Source organism: Balaenoptera physalus (genome assembly GCF_965194825.1).
Source record: "Balaenoptera physalus genome assembly, chromosome: 5".
Classification (NCBI taxonomy): Eukaryota; Metazoa; Chordata; class Mammalia; order Artiodactyla; family Balaenopteridae; genus Balaenoptera; species Balaenoptera physalus.
Window position 1 is genome coordinate 86,435,537 of NC_138884.1, and position 24,677 is coordinate 86,460,213.

The 24,677-nt window shown below is 36.5% G+C and overlaps 1 protein-coding gene across 4 annotated transcripts in view; it reads left to right on the top strand.

Annotated features, from left to right (window-relative positions):
• Positions 1–24,677, top strand: part of RFC1 (replication factor C subunit 1) — an 80,675-nt gene that overhangs the window by 29,618 nt on the left and 26,380 nt on the right. For 3 of the 4 annotated variants that reach the window (XR_014264393.1, XM_082464167.1, XM_082464166.1), the window contains 6 exons: positions 12,904–13,145; positions 13,986–14,063; positions 20,521–20,598; positions 21,756–21,843; positions 22,725–22,999; positions 23,743–23,850. Coding sequence is in view for 3 of the 4 variants with exons in the window: in XM_082464167.1 (XP_082320293.1) it covers positions 12,904–13,145; positions 13,986–14,063; positions 20,521–20,598; positions 21,756–21,843; positions 22,725–22,999; positions 23,743–23,850 (869 nt within the window). In the remaining variant the exon portion in view is untranslated. The remainder of the gene's footprint in view (positions 1–12,903; positions 13,146–13,985; positions 14,064–20,520; positions 20,599–21,755; positions 21,844–22,724; positions 23,000–23,742; positions 23,851–24,677) is intronic. The other variant, XM_082464165.1, reaches the window with a different exon arrangement.

Below are 24,677 nucleotides of genomic sequence, written 5' to 3' on the forward strand. Positions count from 1 at the left end.
CAAGAGTGGGGTCTCTGTTTCCCCCAGTCCTGTCAAAGTCCTGCAATCAATTCCCACTAGGCTTCAAAGTCTGATTCTCTAGGAATTCCTTCTCCTGTAGCCGGACACCCAGGTTGGGAAGCCTGACGTGGGGCTCAGAACCTTCACTCCAGTGGGTGGACTTCTGTGGTATAAATGTTCGCCAGTCTGTGAGTCACCCACCCAGCAGTTATGGGATTTGATTTTACTCTGATTGCGTCCCTCCTACCGTCTCACTGTGGCTTCTCCTCTGTCCTTGGATGTGGGGTATCCTCCTTGGTGAAGTCCAGGTTCTTCCTGTCAATGATTGTCCAGCAGCCAGTTTTGATTCTGGTGCTCTCGCAAGAGGGAGTGAGAGCACGTCCTTCTACTCCGCCATCTTGGTTAATCTCTGTAGACTTTTTAATGATGGCCATTCTGACTGGTGTGAGGTGGTACTTCATTGTAGTTTTGATTTGCATTTCTCTATTAATTAGTGATGTTGAGCATCTTTTCATGTGATTTTTGGCCCTCTGTATGTCTTCTTTGGAGAAATGTCTATTTAGATCTTCTGCCTATGTTCTGATTGGGTTGTTTGGTTTTTTTTTTAATATTAAAAAATGTACAAACAGGAGCTGTTTGTATATTTTGGAGATAATCTCTTGTTCGTTGCTTCATTTACAAATATTTTCTCCCATTCTGTGGGTTGTTATGACTGGTAATTTTTATTGAGCATATAATTCCAGAGGCTGATAGTGTTCTTGAAGTTATAATTATTTGGGGGACATTAAGTGGGAAAAAATTGGGAATGTGGTGTTCTCCAGGTTACCATGTAATATCAGTGACTTGTGACTCGGGAAAATAGCAGCAGAAAATATTATTGGGGAATGTGTGTACTAATTTTCAGTGACATACAGCTTTGTGTACCAGACAAATAGGAATAGATTTCTGTATAGGACAGAGAACTTCTCTTAGATATTTTCAGGGAAACCCAGTGTGACTGAGACAGAGAATTTCCTTGAAGTGAGAGGAAACCTAAGAACTGTGTATTATATTTCTTTCATTATACTTGTTCAAAAATTAATATGGATTTAAAATCAATATTAATTAAAAAAATTAATACTATTAATATTTATAGTCTTTATAAGACTATAAAAGAAACTAAGTTTAGATTTTTGAGGATGAGTATTTAGATTAATATTATTCAGAATTACCTAAGTAACACATTCTCACTGAAAAAGAAACAATTCAGATAGAAAATGTTCCATGCCTTCATCCATCCCTTTTGCCTTACATAGCTATATAAATTAAAAAAATATATATACACACGCATATATATTTACATATATACACGTATTTGAGAGTGGCATCTTGTAACATTTCTGCAGCTTGCTTTTTCATAATTTAATGTCTCCTTCCCTTCCTCCTTCCTTCTCTCCTTTTCTCCCCCCCTCCCTCCCCACCCCCCAGCCTCTCTTTCTTTCAATACAGAAAGATTCCTATCTCATTCTTTTAAACTTCTGCATAGTAAATTTTAATAGTATGCATTTAATTTTTCTCATGCTCTTATTTTGGATATTGGATTATTGATGTGAACATACTTGTTTATGCTTCATTGTAACAGAACATATTTAACTATCAATAAGTGGACAATTCACAATGAAGAATATTATCACTTAAAAGAGAATAGAATTTCTTGAGGTTAAGTGGCATTTGTTTTAAGGGTGTAGTTTATTCACCTGTATTATGGAGAATAGAAGGGTGTTCCACTTTGTGCTTCTCAGGTTCAGAAAACGGACTTTATGTTTATCCTTACTAAATTTTTTTTCTGAAAATTTTTTCTGAAACTCTTACATTTTTATCTTGTTAGATTCCAGGTTTTTGTATTCTGATTCTGTCATCTATTTTTTTTTAAATTTTACATTTGAATACTTTCATTTAACAATATTAAATTCTCACTGATTTATTTATTTAACAAACATGATTGTTCACTGTTTGTGCCCAACAGCATACTGGACAATCTATGAAATAGATAAGAGAATAAAGCTCAGTCCTGTTTTCAAGGGCTTAAACTCTACTGGGGAGATAAGCCTTTTACATAAAAATTGTAATACAAGGAAACAATTAACAGTGATAAAAATATCTTCCAAGGATATTTGGGCATAAGAGAGGTAACTTTTATTTTGGAAGTTCAGGAAACATTTCCTGGGAGAGAGAGAAATTTGAGATAAACGTCAGAGGTTTTGGTAGGATTTAACATGGAGATTTAGGTACTATGTATACTAGAAAGGAGAATAATGTGAAGTTTGGAAATCAGTAGTGCTATTTCATATGCATTATTCATTACTTTCTAACTTATAGAAAGAGAAAATCTACTTTAAAAAATTCAATTTATAAACTTTCACAGATTTACTTACACCAGATTAATACTACCTAGTATTGTATTGTCCCTTGTATTTTCTTAATTACAGATCATCTGTGCAGGAATCCCTTACTTTACTTGAAACCTCTGTGTCCACGTGAAAGGCAGAGAGAATTCGACCTTAATAATGTTAACATAAATTTTGTCTTGTATACTATTATAAATTTTTTTCAAAACACTTGTAGACTGACTTCATGGAATGGAATAACATTATTTATTATATGGCTTATATTTCCTATCTGTCTCATTTGATCTTCAAAACTACCTAATATTAGGGCTGACTTACCTTAAGAAAACTTACTCTCAAAGAATCAATTTCCAATCTAAGGTTGCACAAAGCTTCAGTGTGAAAGAATCCTGTAGTTCTTTGGATGCCCCTCATCCACTTATTTTTTATATCATCTGATTTCATATCTTCTACAAATTTGATAAACCTATCTATGTATTTCTTTCTGAATCATTAGTAAAATTGTTTAGTATTAAGGGGCATGTAAAGAAACCTTTTTCAAAATTGACGTGATCGAATATCAGCATCCTGGATACAGCTTTTCAGTTTCTTCTGAAGAGCTTTTCAATTAGTTATGAATCTCAGAAACCACTGTTACGTATCTTGTATTTCTCCATCTTTCCATAAATCAGTGCTTCTTAATCAAGGGTGATTTTGCCTTCCAGCAAAAAATCTGGCATATCTGGAGTGCTATTTTTGGTCATCGCAACTGGCGGATGCTGCGGCATCTAGTTGGTAGAGGCCAGAGTTGCTGCTAAACATCCTACAGTGCACCAGAGAGCCCCCTGCAAGAATTATTTGGCTCAAAATGTCAGTAATGCAGAGGTTAAAAACCCTGCCATAGCCTATCGGAAGACAATTTGGTAGGTGCTTTGTTACAGTCCAGACATCCATGTTTCTAATATTCATCTCATCTACTAGTCCTGTAACTCAAAGAATAAATGATGGCTCAGGCCAGCATAGTTTAATCTCAGTGAATCTCTGTCTGCTTCTGTTAAATACTCTCTTTTTGGTTTTTGTTTGTTTGTTTGTTTTTTATTTTAAGTTTTTATTGAAGTATAGTTGATTTATAATGTGTTAATTTCTGCTATACAGCAAAGTAATTCAGTTATACATATATGTACATTCTTTTTCATATTCTTTTCCATTATGGTTTATCATAGGATATTGAATATAGCTTACTGTGCTATACAGTAGGACCTTGTTGTTTATCTATTCTATATATAATAGTTTGCATCTGCTAACCCCAAACTCCCGCTGCATCCCTCCCTCACTCCCCTCCCCCTTGGCAACAAGTCTGTTCTCTGTGTCTGTGAGTCTGTTTCTGTTTTGTAGATGAGTTCATTTGTGTCATGTTTTAGATTCCACATATAAGTGGTATCATATGGTATTTGTCTTCTCTTTCTGACTTACTTCAGTTAATATGATAACCTCTAGTTGCATCCATGTTGCTGCAAATAGCATTATTTCATTCTTTTTTATGGCTGAGTAGTATTCCATTGTGTATATGTACCACATCTTTATCCATTCATCTGTCGATGGACATTTAAGTTGTTTCCGTGTCTTGGCTATTGTGAATAGTGCTGCTATGAACATTGGGGTGCATGTATCTTTTTGAATTATAGTTTTGTCCAGATATATGCCCAATAGTGGGATTGCTGGGTCATAGGGTAGTTCTACTTTTAGTTTTCTGAGGAACCTCCATGCTGTTTTCCATAGTGGTTGCACCAACTTACATTCCCACCAGTAGTGTAGGAGGGTTCCCTTTTCTCCACCCCCTCTTCAGCATTTGTTATTTGTTGACTTTTTTTTTTTTTTTTTTAAAGAAATTCACGTTCTTTTATTTATTTATTTATGACTGTGTTGAGTCTTCGTTTCTGTGCGAGGGCTTTCTCTAGTTGCGGCAAGTGGGGACCACTCTTCATCGCGGTGCGCGGGCCTCTCACCATCGCGGCCTCTCTTGTTGCGGAGCACAGGCTCCAGACGCGCAGGCTCAGTAATTGTGGCTCACGGGCCCAGTTGCTCCGTGGCATGTGGGATCTTCCCAGACCAGGGCTCGAACCCGTGTCCCCTGCATTGGCAGGCAGATTCTCAACCACTGCGCCACCAGGGAAGCCCCATTTGTTGACTTTTTAATGATGGCCATTCTGACTGGTTTGAGGTGATATCTCATTGTAGTTTTGATTTGCATTTCTCTAATAATTAGCCATCTTGAGCATCTTTTCATGTGACTGTTGGCCATCTGTAAATACTCTCTTTTTGCCCTGCTCTTGATATTGTTGTGTAGAATTGTTACCAAACCTTTCTCCTTCTATATTTCTGTAGCTGGGGATCTGCCTTTCTCTTTTTGACAATTAGGACTCCATTTCTCCTCTTTAATCTTTAGAGACTTCTTCCATTTTATATGATGATTCAAGGTCACTGATATCCTTTAGCAAGTTCATTCCCAAATTCATTTTGACTAAAGCATCATTATAAGAGCTAGATGCTTTCTTATAGTCTTTTTTCCCTAGTTTGCTCTTCAGTCCCCTTTCAGTAGTGCCTATTATGAGACCTGAAAAAAAATTCAGTGGCATATGAAGAGGGAGAACTGAAAAGGACATAGTGAATAATGAAGCACTAGAGTATCTGGAATGATTATTGAGTGTCTGAAACATCTTTGAAAATGAACAGACTGTTGTTTTCTGGTGACACATATTTTGTTGTCAGGTACTTGTGAAAGTATGAGAGATACAGGATTGTACTCCAGAATGCTGAGGAAGTAGGATTATGTTATGAAAATGTCATTAAGCACTAATAAAACAATATACAGGTGATTTATACTTGGTCTTAGCATATAAACCAGCGTTGTTATGTCCTCTCATGTGCGGGGAAGTGGAATGTGAATGGAAGTGGAGAATTGCATTGCTGAAGCACTCCCTTAACTCTTCCGGTCAGTCGAGTTTTCCTTCTATTGCCCGTTTCATGCTTTAGAGTTGTACGAAGCTCTGGATAATGTACCTGTGGCTAGTTGTGTAAGCCCTCCCTCCCCTAACCCTGAACCTCCTTTTTCTTTTCCTAATTGGTGCAGTGGAGATGGAGGAAGGAGGCGAGTAAGTAGTAAAGTGTTCCACTTTCTTCTCCTGCGTTGTTTTCTTAGTAATTGAAACCAGCTGTGACTTTCCATGGACTGTTATTCCTGCTCTGGGGAGGACTCTATATGGTAGATAACATCACAGCACAAGCCAGTACTTTTTTCTCTTAATGATAAATATCATTACTTACCTACCTCACTAGACCTCACGAATTATTAAATAATTTTATTCTTAAAATATAACTGACTCCATTTGATTCTAAGAGGATTTATTAGTAAAGAATCATGATATCTCTAAATTTCTTGATTAAGGATGAGCAGTCTCAGTTTTATTTCATTATACTGAAATATATCTGATTCACCATGTAAATCATTCAGTGATTCACCCCAGAATGTCTGATTCTCACACCCTATAAGTGGTGCAAAGACGACATGTGTAGTTTCTCTTCCGTCTACTTAATTAACAAATGTTTATTGAAGACTTGGAATATGCATGAACCTTTCTCTATGTCCATAACCAAAATGACAGTTTGGATTTTTGACTCAAGGAATTATTGAAAAGGAACTTAGTAGAAAAAGGCTCTAACGACTCAGATGCCCTTTTTAGTTTCTGACTTGTTGCAAAATAAATTATTTTTAATCTCTGTAACCAGATTCTCTCGGATGGTCTCCATTAATTTGGTTTCTGTGTGTTTCACACTGAAGGTAAAAAATCAGAATCCCAAACTCTCAGCAGTAGGAACTTCAGAATTAGATTTTTTTAGAGACCTGCACATTATTTTCTTGCTCTTTCATTTGTTATCCTTTTAAATAAATGAATGTATCTAACTCAGAGTGGCAAAGCAATCTTCTCTTCCAGGCAATTCCTCTGCTGTATGTTGGATAATGCTAGTTTACGTGGTGATTCTTACCACATTTGAGGTTATGTTGTATATAAATAAAAATAAATGGTGTTTTTATAAGGAGTCAGATATCCTGGGGGGAGATTCTAAGTGTTCAGTTGCCCATGATTTTCAACTAGGTCACAGAAATCTGACTTAGATCTGTTTATCATTATTTTAAGTTAATGCCAAGAAGAGAACACAGTTTTGCCTTTGGCTTCTGACAAGGCAGAACAAATTTAGGCTCATTACAAAACAAGAACAAATGTTAAAAAAGAAAAACAACCATAACTTTATTTGGGATGTGCCATCTCTACACACTGTGTAGAATTGTAAAATATTTATTTTACATAAGTATGGTCACAGCCTTATAGTTACAGGTCCATGTAACTATAAGGACTATGGAGAAGTTCACAAATCACAGGGCACTAAATGAGCATTAAATCAAACAAGTCAATATTTTTTTTCCTTTTTGCATAACTGTATTTCACTAGAATTGGTCCTGCTTTCCAGGGGGACTTGGAGAACCATTTATTTTGTGGTTAGTAGAGAACAAAGGACCTTGTATACAATTTTTGCTTAGTACAGTGAAAGCATACTTGAAATTTCATGCAGAATATTTCCATATTTTTTCTTGAAAATTACATTTTTACTCAGTATTCATGAAAATGTTTATAAAATTATGTCTATGTTTAGATGTAGTATATTTTTGGGATCTGTAGCTTGAAGACATTGTTAACTTTAAACCCATTGTAAAAAGATCTCTAGTAGAGAAGGCTTTGGAAAGAAGCTCTCTTTTAGGAGTGATGTTTAAGGCTAACCTAAAGAACAAAGTGATGCATTTTTGGTTTTTTGCCAGCTTAATTTTACTGTTTTCATAATTTTTTTTTGAGCTTTGAAATTTGGGCTTAATTTTTTTTTTGACTGCATGAATTCATTGTATGACTAGATCACAATGTATACAGCCCTTCCAGTTTTAATTATTTTTGTTGCCTACATTTTTAATGTTCTTAATAGTGTGATGAATATATTTGTATATAAATGTTTGTCAGCACCTCTCATTATCTCTAAGAATTACTATGCTAAAGGTTATGAACTTCTTTAAGGTTCTAGATATATTTTGCCAAATTGCTTTCTAGAAAAGTCATACTATTGGGTTGACCAAAAAGTTCATTCGGGTTTTTCGTAAGATGTTACGGAAAAACCCAAACGAACTTTTTTGGCTAACCCAGTAGTTTACACTTTCATAGTTAGTGTTTATATTAGTACAGACTTATCACATTCTCACCAGTATTGAGTACAGTAGCTACAAAATCTATGTGACTATCCACAGATTTTTCAGAATTATAGAAGGGAAAATCTTAAAAGAGTTTGTCTGGTCCAACATTTTGCAGAGGACAACGAATCCCAGATAATTAATTAAAATAACAATAGAAAGTTGAAGTCAGGTTAGCATTTTAGTTTTCTGGACTTTTGGTTCAGTGTTGTTTTCACCAGAGAATACTGCTTTATTGTTTATTGAATGTTTATTATAACATGGCGAGGTACTATACTGGGCACTTTGATTTTTAAAAATCTAATCTTTCCAATAACCCAAATGGTGAGTGGTTTGAAACTTTACCATTTGTAGGGAAGAGGAGCTAAAGAAGTAAACGAAGGCAGTCTTCAAACACTGAATGTGAAAAAAGATTAATTAAGGAAAATAGGTGGAATTCACAGGGAAGTGTTTTGGCTTAATATAAGGAAGAACTTTTCTAAAGAGTACAGTAGTGCTGTTCACCAAAGAAAGAGGAGGTCACGTTGAATTACACTGCTCAATTTTGAAAGTATTTAAGCCCAGTCTGCATTTGCCAGGAATGTGGAAAATGGAATCCATGTATGGAATAAGAGAACTAGTTGACTAAAGATAATGCATTATAAAGAATGTGGTAGAGTACCTGGCATGGAGTTTAGTGCTCAATGATAACTATTATAAACTAATTATATCATAAATTAGATAAAAAGATACCATGAAGTCCCTGAAGCTAGTGACAGAATAAGCAGAGATGCTAATAAATAATGAAAGAAGTAAGCAAAGAAAAATGGAGAGGAGGGAGAAACTAAAGCCAAACCTTTTCTGTCTCAGAAAGCCAAGGGGACAGAGTTTCTAGGAGATAGTCAATTTGTTGTAAAATATGAGACGTAGGTTAAAAAGAAAGAGAAGTGTAATATACAGATGAAAAAGATACGATGAAAGAAATGAAAAATCACCCAGAATCCCCTATCCAGAGATAAAAGTTGGTAACATTTTATTCTTTTCAGATCTTTGAACGTGAATTTAAAAGCATATCTATAAGTACATAGATGGGTAGATTTAGATATATCACTAAACATCTTGTAATATCTCTTTTATCACTTAATACACATACAAATATCCTGATGTCAGTAAATATGGATATGCATTATAATTTTCGGTTGCATAATTCATTACATGGTTGAACATAATAGTAGGTATTCAGGTTATTTGTTTTCCCACTTTATAAACAATGTTCACTTATTTCTATCTTTGGTGCAACTGTCATAGTTGAGGCTGTCTTTTTTGTCTAAACTGTATTAGTCCCTTAATTTTTCCTTCATCTTTTCTTGCCCTCTTGCAGTCTTTTCTCCATACTTTTGAATGGACAAATGCCATGATAAGCATTTTTGTACATATATCTTTGTGTACATGTTCATTTGTTTTGTTTTTTTTGGCCTCGGTGCGCAGCATGTGGGATCTTCGTTCCCCGACCAGGGATCGAACCTGCGCCCCCTGCAGTGGAAGCGCGGGGTCTTACCCACTGGACCACCATGGAAGTCCCTGTTTTAATTTATTTATTTACTTTAAATTTTATTTATTTAATTTACTTATTTTTGGCTGCGTTGGGCCTTTGTTGCAGCGCGCGGGCTTCTCATTTTGGTGGCTTCTCTTTTTGCAGAGCCCAGGCTCTAAGCCCGTGGGCTTTAGTAGTTGTGGCTCGCGGGGTCTAGAGTGCAGGCTCATTAGTTGTGGTGCACGGGCTTAGTTGCCCCGCGGCATGTGGGATCTTCCTGGACCAGGGCTCGAACCCATGTCCCCTGCATTGGCAGGCGGATTCCTAACCACTGCACCACCAGGGAAGACCCCCCCCCCCCCGCCCCGGTTTTGTTTTTAGACTAATTAGTTAGAAGTGGAATTGCTGGGACTTTCCTGGTGGTCCAGTGGGTAAGACTCTGTGCTCCCAATGCAGGGGGCCTGGGTTGGATCCCTGGTCAGGGAACTAGATGCCACCTGCATGCTGCAGCTAAAGATCCCGCGTGCCGCAATGAAGATCCTGCGTGTAGCAACTGAGACCCGGTGCGGCCAAAATTAAAAAAAATTTAAAAAAGAAGTAGAATTGCTGGATCCAACTAATGGGTATGCATTTGTGAGGTTTTGATACATGTTGCAAGATTGCCCCCCGTAAAGATTTTTTTTAATTTACTATTTTAAAATACTATTGCCTATTGCGTATGTAAAGGTCCCATTTCCCTACACTCTTGCCAACAATCTTTTTAATCTGGTAGTCTTAGAAATTCTTGATCTCACTAAATTTCATGCTCATCTGTTACCTGTGAATATTTATGAGATTGCTGGAGAAAGCGTTAAGCTAGGGATTGCAAATATCTACAATACCATTGTTTCCCTTTCTGAGTCTATACCAAATATCAGTGATTGATCTTGTTTGAGTTAATTGCTTAAGGACAATTACAATATTTTATATACTAAGGAAGTTCTTGAGTGAAGGGGAAGAACTATAACAGAAAAACATAGTGGTTGACTTGGTCCATTCAGTTGGGATTTTCTGTCATACTGCTTGTACACATGGCTAGGGGTAGTGGAAATGGAATGTTACTGCTTTTGGCATTTTTAAAGCGAGGGAAAAACTAGTAGAAGACTGTCATTTTGCAGATACAGTTTAATTTTGTTCTTTCTCCATTAAGGAAATCCTTCCTCCCCAGAAGTACAGTTGTTGAATTCAAAACAAACCAAGTAAAAATTATAAAATTTAATAAGCTCTCAGATAAGATTGGAAGTCTTGTCTTGTATATACTAGATATGCTTTTAACTTTGCACTTACTGCCTAAGGAGATATATTGGATATCTATACTTAGGAGGTTCCAGTTTTGTGGCTTTCTTATTTTATTTTATTTTTATTAAAGCCAGGATATCAACAATGTTGTTATTACTTTTAAAAATAAATAAATAAATTTATTTATTTATTTATTTAGGGCTCCATTGGGTCTTCGTTGCCGCACGTGGGCTTTCTCTATTTGCGGCAAGCAGGAGCTACTCTTCATTGCTGTGTGCGGGCTTCTCGTTGGCAGTGGCTTCTCTTGTTGTGGAGCACGAGCTCTAGGTGCGCGGGCTCAGTAGTTGTGGCTCGCGGGCTCTAGAGTGCAGGCTTAGTAGTTGTAGCGCACGAACTTAGTAGCTCCATGGCATGTGGGATCTTCCCGGACCAGGGATTGAACCTGTGTCCCCTACATTGGCAGGAGGATTCTTAACCAGTGCGCCACCAGGGAAGTCCCAGCAATGTTAATTTTGTTTTGAATCTTCTTTTAAGGGGATTTCGTATAATTTGTTTTGACTGCTAAGGTAGAATAGTTTGTTGTTGAATGCTACTGGTTTGGTTATGCTACAGCTTAACTGTGTCTAGGGATTTAAAATAGACAAACCTTAAATTATAAAAAATTGGATTTCAATAATATAACAGTTCATTATGTTGTTATCTTAGAGAAGAGGGAAGGAGTTTCAGATTATATTATCAATGGTTACTAGGATGGTTATGAGTGATTTACGTGGTTATCATACCTAAGTGGAATGGGGATAATGTCACCTGACCTTTGCAGAACCATCTGAATCAGATGGCAGAGGCAGAGAAGGACTGGTTGTCATGTAGGAAGAACAGATATATGAGTGACTAAACTTAGTCTGTTGACTCTTGTCAATACATGGATTGAAATCTGGTAAGTGTTTCAAGCCTTGGATGTGCTTAGAAGGATTGATGAATGAATTTTTAATTTAATCTTGAAGGTAGACTGGCTATAGTTGAAGATAAGAAAACAAGTATGCTTTAACTAAAATTTTTGGTTGCAGGTTAAGAAGAAAACCTAGCTTGTTGTAAGCAAAATGGAATTTATTAGAAGGCCATTGCTGAATGTCATTGCGTGCAAAAATAAACCTTTAGCACCTTAGTTTAAACAGATTAGTTCAGCAAACTGATCAAGGGTAAGATTCGCCCCACCTTGTTCAAGTGCCCACTCCTGGTCCGGTTTGTGATGGCAAGGAATATGGAACCATCTAATAAATATATCTGTGGTTTTAGATTTTTCTTTTTATTGGATTTCTTTTGTTATTAGGCCAAAGTAAAAAGCTTTTTATCTTGCGAATCACTGAATCAAACAAAAAAGTTTACTGAGGTCCTTTTGAGGTGCATTTTTGGGGTCTTTAATTATCTATGCATTGTCATGAATGCTTAGAAAGACTTTTAAAACCAGATGTTCAATGGAAACTTTTTGGAAAGAAAATGTTATAAGACAAAGTGTTTAAAGTCTTCAATGAATAGTTAGATATTGCTAGATAGTCCACCTTCGATGTATAGCTAGACTCTGACAACTTCTTAACACCTCTGCAAATACCACCCTAGTCCAAGGCTTCAGCATTTCTTCTGGAACTATGTAGAATAGCTCCCTAAATGGTCTCCCTGCATTCGCTTTTTATCCCTTGACAGTGTGTTCTCCAAAGGACGTGACTTAAGTTGGATGACGCACAACTCTGCTGAAAATTCTCTGGTGGATTCCCATTCTAAAATAAAACCTAAAATTCCTTCTGTGATCTACAGAGTTCTATGGGATTTGGCCTCTACCTCTCTCACCTTAACTCTTGGGGTGTACCCGCTTCATTCTGCTGCAGTCACAGGAACCTCCAAGCACACCCAGTTTAAGGCCTTTGCACTTGTAGTTTTCATTGCCTGAGGTAACTCCATGTCAGGGCTCTCTTCAAATGTGGCTTATCAAGAAGCTTTCCCTGACTGCCCTGTCTAAAAGAGCACCCTTCGTCACGCTCTAATTCTTTCCTTCTGTCTTACTTTTCTTCGTAGCACTTACAACTTGACAGGATATGTTTATTTCTGTATCTGTTGCCTCTTCTAGGTTCCAAGCTCCATGAGGGCAGGGATTTTGTCTTTTTTATTCACTGCTGTATCCTCAGTGCCTAGCACATAATGGATGCTCAGTAGTTATTTGTTGAATACATGAGTAAACATACACATTTGTGCACTCTGGGTAGTAACTGGGGGAGATGGTGTATTACAGACCTGGCACTGGTAAATGTGGGGATAACTGTTGAATTGAGGAGACAGGAAGAAAAGAAAATCATTAGCATCCCATAGCACTTGTATATTTTTTATAAAGTTGGTGGAAGTGGTTGCTTTTGTAATTAGAATTGATATTTTATCAAGCCATATCTGGTCATATTTCATTTAAGATGAAGAAGATGACTTTGTGTGTAAGAAGGCAGCCTCTAAGTCAAAAGAGAATGGAGGATCTCCAAATAGTTATCGTGGAGCATCAAACATGAAAAAGAATGAAGAAAACACTAAGACACTAAACACTAAGAATAAGCCTTTGTCACCGATGAAACTTACCCCCACATCAGTGCTTGATTATTTTGGAACGGCAAGTGTCCAAAGATCGGATAAGAAGATGGTGGCAAGCAGAAGAAAAGAGGTGAGTGTTCTACAGGCAAGCAGGAATGTTCAGGATTTGTACCCGTTCAGTTATTAATAAGAGGTGAAATTGGATTTTATGAATAGACCAACATTTTATTGATGAAAACAATTTTCCTATGATTATGGGTAAAATGTATTGCTATTATGTTGGAGGACGACCAAGTTAGAATATCACACATTTAAGTTTTTAATATTTGAAAGTGAGAAAAGATCATTTAAATCATAAGAATGAATTGTGATTCTTAGAATTTAAATACTCAGAATACAAACTCATTTTACTCTTGACCTCAGACAACATAATTGTTCCCAAATGAGGTCATGAACACATAACTTAGAATAGAGCCTCCCTATGCTGTACTTGTGACCTACTCTATTTTGGCTGATGTTGGTTTCATCTTTTCCTGGACATTTAGGAAACAAATACAGATAAGTTAGTGAAAGTAGTTCCCTGCGAGGAAGCCTGCTGAGCAGCGTGTGTGTTGATTTCTTTAGTACCTCCGTTAGACAATGTAATCTTTCTCATGTATTGGTGTGCCAATGTTCTGGACTACTTCTGAAGCCAAGACGTTAGTCTCTAGGGTTTTGGGGGGTACTTCTTTTGAACATTTCAATAGAATTAAGTGAGAATCATCTGTCTGTAGGATATTTGCTTGTTAAGAAATTGGATGTGGTCACGGAGTAGCCATGAACATAATTTTTTGGCTGGTGTGCATTGAGTCTATTTCATAACTGATACATTTATCTCTCATTGGTGTATTTATTCAGCTAGTTAAGAAAAAGCACCTTACTTTGAACTTAAGGTTTATGCTGATCTTGCTTGATTTTCCTTGAAATATAGCCTTCACAAAATGCAGATGATTCCAGATTAAATGATGAAGCCATCGCCAAGCAATTACAACTTGATGAAGATGCAGAGGTATTAGCATTTTCTTTAGATATCATTAGCACCTTGATGTTGTCACTTGCTATTTAGTCTACCCAGGCAGACAATTAAGATAGTTCTAGTTTCATTTTGGATTGAGCCTCATTGTAAGAGTTATGTGTAAAATAAGTTAAAATCTAATTCTATATGAAAATCTAAGTTTATATAAAAGATAGATGATGAGAGCAGAGGATAACTAAAGATTTATTATTAGATTTCTTTGAATGGAAGCCTCCTTTAGATAGCTAAAATAATTTAACTTGGTCATATCTCTTCTCTTTCCACTCTGGACCATCTCATCTACTCCTGTGGCTTTAAGTACTATGCATATGCTGGTGATCTCTAAATCTATCTTCAGTTCAGAGTGCCCTTTGTAGTGAACCTGTTATATTCATTCAGTAAGTATTTATCGAGCACTTACTGAGTGCGTGGCACACTTCTAGGTGTTAAGGATACCAAAATTAAAAAAAAAAATGTCAGATCATTATAAATGCTACGACGAAAAGTAAAGGAATGATCAGTGGGGTTATGAGTGTTCTATTTGAAATACAGGGGTTAGGAAAACCCCTCTGAGGAAGTGACATTGGGGCACATAATTCATGATAATGGTGAGCCATGGGGCTTCCTTCTACCTGGAGGCAGATTTCCTCTAGACATAGAGAATAGCGGGTGTAAGCATCCTGAGGTAGTAATGTTTGAGTTTGATGAGTTTGGAAGAAATGGCCAGCAGCAAATCCTGTTATGTCATGACTGGTCTTTGGTACCTACCGGAAGGACTTGGGATGGTAAGGAGTTTGGATTTTAGTCTCTGTGAGATGAGAAGCCATTGGAGTATTGAATAGAGAAATGACATGACTTTTGATGGATCTTAAAAGAAAATTATTCTGGCTGCTGTGAAGCTACAGAAACCACGGTGGGCAAGAGCAAAAGCCGATCATTTTGGAGACTGTTACGGTAGGGGAGGTGAGAGAATATGTTGGCTTTTACCAGGATGGGGGTAATGGAAGAGGCAGTGAGAAGTGGTCATCATCTGTATATGCTTTGAAGGTGCAACCTTCAAGTTGTTGCAGATAGACTGGATGTAAGGTATGAGGGAAAGAGAAGATTCAAAGATGACTCCATGTTTTTCGGCTTGAGCAACTGGGTGAATGGTGATATCATTTATTAAGACTGGAACACTGGTACAGGGATATCAAGAATTCTGTTTTGCACATAAGTTTGAGATGCCTAATAGGCTTCCAAATGGAGATGCAGAGTGGGTAGTGGGTAGAGGAATCTGGAGCTCAGGGGAGAGGTCTAAGCTGAAGATATTTATTTGGGATCATTAACATTTGAATGGTATTAAAACCAGTGTAACTAGATGAGATCATGGGGAGAGAACGTAAACAGAAAAGAAGTCTCAGGATTGAGCTCTGGGGCCCTGTTAATAATGAGAGGTCAGGAAGAGAAGGATGATCCAGCAGAGGAGATTTAAAGAAAGTGGCTAGTGAAGTAGGACAATCAGGAAAGCTTGGTATTTAATTTTAATTTATTTATTATCTTTTTTAACATCTTTATTGGAGTATGATTGCTTTACAATGGTGTGTTAGTTTCTGCTTTATAACAAAGTGAATCAGTTATACGTATACATATGTTCCCATATCTCTTCCCTCTTGCATCTCCCTCCCTCCCACCCTCCCTATTCCACCCCTCTAGGTGGTCACAAAGCACCCAGCTGATCTCCCTGTGCTATGCGGCTGCTTCCCACTAGTGATCTGTTTTACGTTTGGTAGTGTATATATGTCCATGCCACTCTCTCACTTTGTCACAGCTTACCCTTCCCCCTCCCCATATCCTCAAGTCCATTCTCTAGTAGGTCTGTGTCTTTATTCCCGTCTTACCACTAGGTTCTTCATGACTTTTTTTTTTTTCCCTTAGATTCCATATATATGTGTTAGCATATTGTATTTGTTTTTCTCTTTCTGACTTACTTCACTCTGTATGACAGACTCTAACTCCATCCACCTCACTACAAATAACTCAATTTCATTTCTTTTTATGGCTGAGTAATATTCCATTGTATATATGTGCCACATCTTCTTTATCCATTCATCCGATGATGGACACTTAGGTTGCTTCCATGTCCTGGGTATTGTAAATAGAGCTGCAGTGAACATTTTGGTACGTGACTCTTTTTGAATTATGGTTTTCTCAGGGTATATGCCCAGTAGTGGGATTGCTGGGTCGCATGGTAGTTCCATTTGTAGTTTTGTAAGGAACCTCCATACTGTTCTCCATAGTGGCTGTATCAATTTACATTCCCACCAACAGTGCAAGAGTGTTCCATTTTCTCCACACCCTCTCCAGCATTTATTGTTTCTAGATTTTTTGATGATGGCCATTCTGACTGGTGTGAGATGATATCTCATTGTAGTTTTGATTTGCATTTCTCTAATGATTAATGATGTTGAGCATTCTTTCATGTGTCTGTAGGCCATCTGTATATCTTGTTTGGAGAAATGTCTATTTAGGTCTTCTGCCCATTTTTGGATTGGGTTGTTTGTTTTTTTGTTATTGAGCTGCATGAGCTGCTTGTAAATCTTGGAGATTAATCCTTTGTCAGTTGCTTCATTTGCAAATATTTTTCTCCCATTCTGAGGGTTGCCTTTTGGTCTTGTTTATGGTTTCCTTTGCTGTGCAAAAGCTTTTAAGTTTCATTAGGTCCCATTTGTTTATTTTTGTTTTTATTTCCATTTCTCTAGGAGGTGGGTCAAAAAGGATCTTGCTGTGATTTATGTCATAGAGTGTTCTGCCTATGTTTTCCTCTAAGAGTTTGATAGTGTCTGGCCTTACATTTAGGTCTTTAATCCATTTTGAGTTTATTTTGGTGTATGGTGTTAGGGAGTGTTCTAATTTCGTACTTTTACATGTAGCTGTCCAGTTTTCCCAGCACCACTTATTGAAGAGGCTGTCTTTTCTCCACTGTATATGCTTGCCTCCTTTATAAAAGATAAGGTGGCCATATGTGCATGGGTTTATCTCTGGGCTTTCTATCCTGTTCCATTGATCTATATTTCTGTTTTTGTGCCAGTACCATACTGTCTTGATTTACCATAGCTTAGTAGTATAGTCTGAAGTCAGGGAGCCTGATTACTCCAACTCTGTATTTCTTTCTCAAGATTGCTTTGGCTATTTGGGATCTTTTGTGTTTCCGTACAAATTGGGAAATTTTTTGTTCTAGTTCTGTGAAAAATGCCAGTGGTAGTTTGATAGGGATTGCATTGAATCTGTAGATTGCTTTGGGTAGTAGAGTCATTTTCACAATGTTGATTCTTCCAATCCAAGAACATGGTATATCTCTCCAGGAACACTCCCCAACTCATTCTACGAGGCCACCATCACCCTGGTACCAAAACCAGACAAAGATGTCACAAAGAAAGAAAACTACAGGCCAATATCACTGATGAACATAGATGCAAAAATCCTCAACAGAATACTAGCAAACAGAATCCAACAGCACATTAAAAGGATCATACACCATGATTAAGTGAGGTTTATTCCAGGAATGCAAGGATTCTTCAATATACGCAAATCAATCAACGTGATACACCATATTAACAAATTGAAGGAGAAAAACCATATGATCATCTCAATAGATGCAGAGAAAGCTTTCGACAAAATTCAACACCCATTTATGATAAAAGCCCTGCAGAAAGTAGGCATAGAGGGAACTTTCCTCAACATAATAAAGGCCATATATGACAAACCCACAGCCAACATTGTCCTCAATGGTGAAAAACTGAAACCATTTCCACTAAGATCAGGAACAAGACAGGGTTGCCCATTCTCACCACTATTATTCAACATAGTTTTGGAAGTTTTAGCCACAGCAATCAGAGTAGAAAAAGAAATAAAAGGAATCCAAATTGGAAAAGAAGAAGTAAAGCTGTCACTGTTTGCAGATGACATGATACTATACGTAGAGAATCCTAAAGAAGCTACCAGAAAACTACTAGAGCTAATCAATGAATTTGGTAAAGTAGCAGGATACAAAATTAATGCACAGAAATCTCTTGCATTCCTATACACTAATGATGAAAAATCTGAAAGTGAAATTAAGAAAACACTCCCATTTACCATTGCAACAAAAAGAATAAAATATCTAGGAATAAACCTACCTAAGGAGACAAAAGACCTGTATGCAGAAAATTATAAGACACTGATGAAAGCTTGGTATTTTATGTAAGCCAAGTGAAGAAGGTATTTCAAGGGGGAGTGTTCGTCTCTGTCAGAGGCTCCAGACCTTGGTACCTGCTGTTTGAACCTCCTTCCTGTTTATTAGCTGAAGTGTCACTTTCTCATATTCCCTAAACTATGTTAGAAATCCCTTCTGTATGCCCTGTAGCTACTATTAACGTTTATTTGTGTCTTCTTAAATTGCTATTTCAGTGTCTTCCTGTATGTAGACTTTAAACTCTACCTCCCAGGGCTGTTTATGTCTCAGCTGTTGTGACATCAGTGTTCATCTTAGTGCTTGGCAAAGAAGAGGCTTTTTTTTTTTTTTAAACATCTTTATTGGAGTATAATTGCTTTACAATGGTGTGTTAGTTTCTGCTTTATAACAAAGTGAATCAGCTCTACATATACAAAGAAGGGGCTCTTGATAACAATTGTTGTGAGAGAACAGTATTCTAGTCTTCTGAAATATACTGACTGTTCACATTTTATTAATTTGGCAGTTTATAGTATGTGTTTTCAAAATCTTTTTCCATCTTATTGACGACACTGAATTTTATAAACTACATACAGATATCCACATGACTCAGGGTAGGACAGATGGCCTAGGTAAAATCATGAAGTGATGTTTTTAGGGACCTGACTTCTTATCTGTCTGAAATACTGGAGGCTTACCCTATCCTTTCCAAACCAGGTGTGGCACTTTGTATCACAATCCTCTGTTTTCCCATTTCTATCACATTCTTTCAGTATCCTGTTTGGGTAACTTATTAGTCTGATGAAGGACTTTCAGAGTGTTAATAACTGACTGATGATGTCTTTCCTAATTATCCCTCTAAGAGCATCTATTTTCTTTTCCCCTCCTCACTTTCACCTTTTGGTTTATTCATTTAGTGAATGTGTGCCCAGAATCTAACATGCAAGTCAGTATGTTAAACACTATCTGCTGTGCTAATAAACATTGTATTAAAATATAAGACTTTTGGTCACATGATGCCATAATTACCAGTAATGAATTTCTAATGGAAGTATTTAAATTTCTTCTGTCTTCTAAAACATCTAGAATCCTCTTTACTAGAAGTATACTACCTAGTGTGAAATTTTAGAAAAATGGTGTAAAGTTCAACCAGAAATCCTTGCAGGACCACTGGAAGTTTAGAGTTTGAAGGACCTTTATATGATGAAGATTTTCATATTGTTTTTAGAAATTAGATGTGTAGTTCAGTTATGGTGAAGAAATATTAGGCGATAGAGAGTATATTGATCTGCATCTGTCTGGCTTGCTTATAGTTCTTTGTAGCTTGAGTTAGTTCATTTTATAGACAAGAGGAGGCTTGGTTACTGAGCTCTTATCAGGCTTATACCAGTTTCTAAACCTTTTCTTTTGGATTGGGTGGATTTTGAGGTCCTTTCCTTTGTTAGAATAATAGATTGTATTAGGCCATTTTATCAGGGAGCATAAAACCGTTTAATTTATAATGAGAAATATATTCTACTTCCACACGTTCTCTTCTGGAAGAGCTCCATTTTACTGAAAGTAAAAATATTTGGAAATAACAGCGAGGTGACTAGAATGTCTGCGTGTTACATGAGCATTTTAGGAAAACTTCTGATATAATGACTTAAATTTTCAAAAGTCAGGACAGATAAATTACTACTGTGTTGTACCCCTTAAACTAATATGCTAATGTTAAGTCTACTATACTTCAATTTAAAAAAATATCAGAACAGATACATTTGAATTAGTAATTGAAAATAGAAGTTTGAAGATATTAGTGATAGTTGCATTAGTATGTATCTTACTGTGTGTGCAAAGAAGGTATATAATTTTCTTGGTTTATAGATTCAGTTCTATGTGTGCCCCCCCCATCCCCCACAAGGCTATTGTTTTTCTGTTAGGATAATGATTCTCTCCTGAACTCTTTTCAGAGTTTAAAATTAATAGAGATGAGAGATCTGTAAGTGTTGCATTGGGACCATTAAGAAAAAGCTAAAGACTTGGAACTTTATGCTCAATTTATCTATCATGCCTGCAAAACTAGAGATATATGTTCTGCAGTCTAATTTGGCTTAGCGAAACAAACTTGTGATACTCAGCTATTAAGTGAAAAAATGTCCTAGTTACTTTCTGGGAAATGTTTTTCCAGTTTCTTTTAAGCATCATAAACCACACATTTTAAAACTTTTCATTTACAAAAAGAAAAAAAGCAGCTCACTGTGTTGACGCTTTTTACAGCTAGAGAGACAACTGCATGAAGATGAAGAGTTTGCCAGAACATTAGCTATGTTGGATGAAGAACCCAAGACCAAAAAGGTGGTGTTTTACCAGGCTGTTTGCACTCTGAATATACAGTACAGATCAGTGTTCCCTTTCAGACCTGTGTAGTCTAGGCTCTGGAGATAAAACCATGAATAACTCTTGTAGAGAGAAGCTAAATTATTTTCATTTATAAAAATGTTTTTGGAGAAGCTCATTGAGAAACTTCTTCCTAAAGGAAGGTTGATAAAGCCAAAGCCAACCAAAACCCTTCTTCACAAAACAAGTTGTAACTTTTACTTACTCTCTGTCACAAAGGGGTTCTCATGTACTTGTTCAGAGAATAACACTTATAAAGATTCCGATGGAATCTAAAGTTTAATAATTTTAATATTAATTACTGTCTTTTTAAAAACATAATTTTGCTGTTTCTAGTTAGCTAACTTTAAGATCTGTATTAGGACAGTCTCAAATAATAATGAGTGCATTTTTGGGAATCTCTAAAAGCATCAAGATTTTTTTCTTTAAGCACTTGATCTCCAAAAAATTAGCCTTATTTCTGTTAAATCACATTCTGTTAATATTGTCATTATCAATATCTGACTATTTTAAAAGATTTTACAGCAGGCAGGTGTAAGACAATAGGGTGTGGTGGGGACTTTGTCATTTGAAAAGCCTTACTTCATCTAAAGGCATTTAAATTAGAATTATTTAAAAAAAATGCTGTGTCATGCACCCCAATTTGTGACCTCTTTGTAAAATGTAGAGTTTTGAAGGAGTGAAGAGAATGGACATTTTTTTTCTCTTGAGAAAATACTCTTTATTTTTCTTTTGATCTTTAGATTGTTTTTAATTTAGTCTTTTGGGTTTAGATTTTAGTTTTTAACTGCATAATGCTAACAATTTGAGAATGGAGATGAAACCAGCAGAAACAAGGCTTTCATTTTCAGACTCACAAGTGGGGAACAACTGGCATAATTTTTTATAGATGTATTTTTTATACCCTTTCATCTGTTTCCTCATCTGTAAAATTAAAAGTAATAAAACATGTTTCATTTGCCCCAGAAATTTTGTGTATAAATGAATGAAAATTTATTGTATTGTTCCTCTACTTTGGAAGATGACCCTTAATCTTTGGTTGATTTTAACAACATATTTTGTGGTAATAGTTTTCCTGTTGTTTGTCACATTTGACACTTTTTACGTTTTCTTAGGCTCAAAAGGACCCAGGAGAGAGAGAGACGTTTTCATCTGTACAAGCCAGTTTATATAAAGTAGAAAAACCTAAATATCCTCATAAAGGTAAAACTAGCAGAAAAAAGTAAGCTGGAACATTTATCTTTATCGAAGAAAATTCATGTAACCATTTTTAAACGTTCTGTTCAGTAATTACCTGGTATTCTTAGATAGATATTTCATAGGAGTGCTGGAGCGTGTTCTACTTAGATACCTAGGAAGCTGTTTGGATATTAGTTGGTGTAGAATGCCTGTCTGCTCTGATTGTGAGAAATGTATCATAGCTCTTGGCTTCATGTTTATTTCCAAGTGTAGTGCAACTGTGTGGACTTCAATACATGAAGACAAAGAACTAGATGTTTCAGGCTCATAGAGTTGGCTCATAGTTGTCCAGGTCATCTGAAGCTCTTCTGCTGGTTGTCTGTAGGTTTTAGTTTTTTTTTTTAGTGGTTCTGATATCTAACCATCTGTTAATATAGATGGGCTTAATCTTATAAGTATATCTGTTCATATAATTTTAGTCTTGAAATCCCAAGATTCTTTCAGACTTTATTACAAACAGAATTTTTTATGTGACATATTTTAATTAGCAACTTTTCTCTGTGTGAATTTCAGATCATTGACATTTATCTGTGGAATAAAGTCCATGTTCTCAGATGTAGTTTACCATATTATTTCAATTAGTGAGTAATTTATATTTAAAAAGGCAGATCCCTTAATTTGAACTGGTTATACAAAGAAGTAATATACAGATGTTTAATTTTTAAAAATAAATGTTCTGTATAAACTGAAGAACTAAAATCTTAATGTGCATGTTATGAAGTCACCATATGACGTTGTGTCCTACTAAGACTATTCAGTTGAAAAATGAAAAAATAATCTTGATATTGGGTATCATTTTCCAAAAACAACAATCATAATCTTTTCTTTCTTCCTAATAAAAACAGAGCAATTTTCAGATAACAGAAAGAACTGCAGTCCTAAGAAGCAAACTAAATGTGAAAGTTCAAAAGAATCTCAGCAACATTCCAGGTCATCCACTCATAAAATAGGAGAAACTTCTTCTCCAAAAACCAGTTCCAAGCTGACACTTTTGAAAAAAAAAGAAGAAAGTTCTAATAAAGAAACAGAGCCTATGGCCTCAAAAAGAAAAGAAAATGCCATTGAGTTAAAAGAGACAAGAACTCCTAAGAAAATCAAAAGTTCTCCAGCTAAAAAAGAGGTATACATTTTCTAAAAGCATATCATTTGGGGGCTGTGTGTTGATCTTGGTTTGATTGTTTTCAAGTTTTATTTCTGACTTTGTAAGTCATTATAGTACTTTTTTTTAAAAAATAAATAAATTTATTTATTTATTTATTTTTGGCTGCGTTGGGTCTTTGTTGCTGCACGCAGGCTTTCTCTAGTTGTGGCGAGCAGGGGCTACTCTTCGTTGCGGTGCATGGGCTTCTCATTGTGGTGGCTTCTCTTGTTGCGGAGCAGGGGCTCTAGGCGCACAGGCTTCAGTAGCTGTGGCATGCGGGCTCAGTAGTTGTGGCTCGCGGGCTCTAGAGCGTAGGCTCAGTAGCTGTGGCACATGGGCTTAGTTGCTCCGCGGCATGTGGGATCTTCCCGGACCAGGGCTTGAACCCGTTTCCCCTGCATTGGCAGGCGGATTCTTAACCACTGTGCCACCAGGGAAGTCCCCCTTTTTGTTTTTTTTTGCTTGGGGCTAACAACTTGGTTTATACACCCAGTCTACCCTGAGGTATGTGCCTTTAGAGAGAGTCAAAAGGTTTGAGAAGGGCTGATGGCAGGGATATTTATAAGCCAGGCACGTGTAAATTGGGGAGTACCTCTGTAGCTAAAATTGTTAATATCAGGATCAAACACTGAAGTGACTTAATGTTTATTTATTGATACATATTTTTAATTTTACATTAAATTTGCATGACTTTATTCAATTTCCTCTCCCTCTCCCCAAAGTCTATAAGTCCTGAAGATTCTGAAAAGAGACGCACTAATTATCAAGCTTATCGAAGCTACTTAAATCGAGAAGGTCCCAAAGCTCTGGGCTCCAAAGAGATACCGAAGGTAAGAGTACTGAGAGGACATGTCATGGCCTCTGGCCTGTGGGTCCATGTATGTATTTACTATGTTTACAGTAGCAGAGAATTAATAATTAAAAATGAACAGAAAAGCCTTAGTCACCATCTTTACGAATTAGGAGATAGGCTGTGGCAGTCACAAGATTCATGCTCTTTGCCTTCATGGTGCTTATGGTCTAACTCAGGAAAGAGACATTAAGTAAATTATTATTTAATTATAATTGTGATATGTGCCATAAGGGAAAAATCCGAGATTCTTTTAGGGGGTGTGACAGAGGAACCTGGCCCTAAGAGGAGTTGTAAGTGGGGAAAAGTATGACCAGATTTACATTTCAAGGAGAGCACTCTGGCTGCTGAATATAGAGTGCAGTGGAGGGGGAGGAATAAATATAGGGAGATCAATTAGGAGAGATAGTGAGAAATAATAGTGACTTGTCTAGGCTAGTAGCAGTGAAAGGGCTGAGAAGTGAAGTAGCTTCGATGGAAAAGGCAAAATCTGTAGGACTTGGCTCTCTTTGGCACGTGTCTTTTGTATTATCAAGTTAACTTTCCAATCAAGAGATTATGTGCTGTTGCCTTTAAGTTGCTCGCAGGTTGTTAGATTTACTATCATAGGGTAAACAGCCAGAGAGAAGGGCAGGAGCTCAAACTTGTTTAGTTTTTTCAGAATTGAAACTTTCATTTTTTAACAATAGCAAGATATTCTGTAGGTGCATTGCATCTGGTTGTTAAAGTTTTACAAGTTAACTAGTAGTTTAAATATTTAAAAAAATGAGAATGGTATGAATGGATAATTTTAATACACTTTCCTAA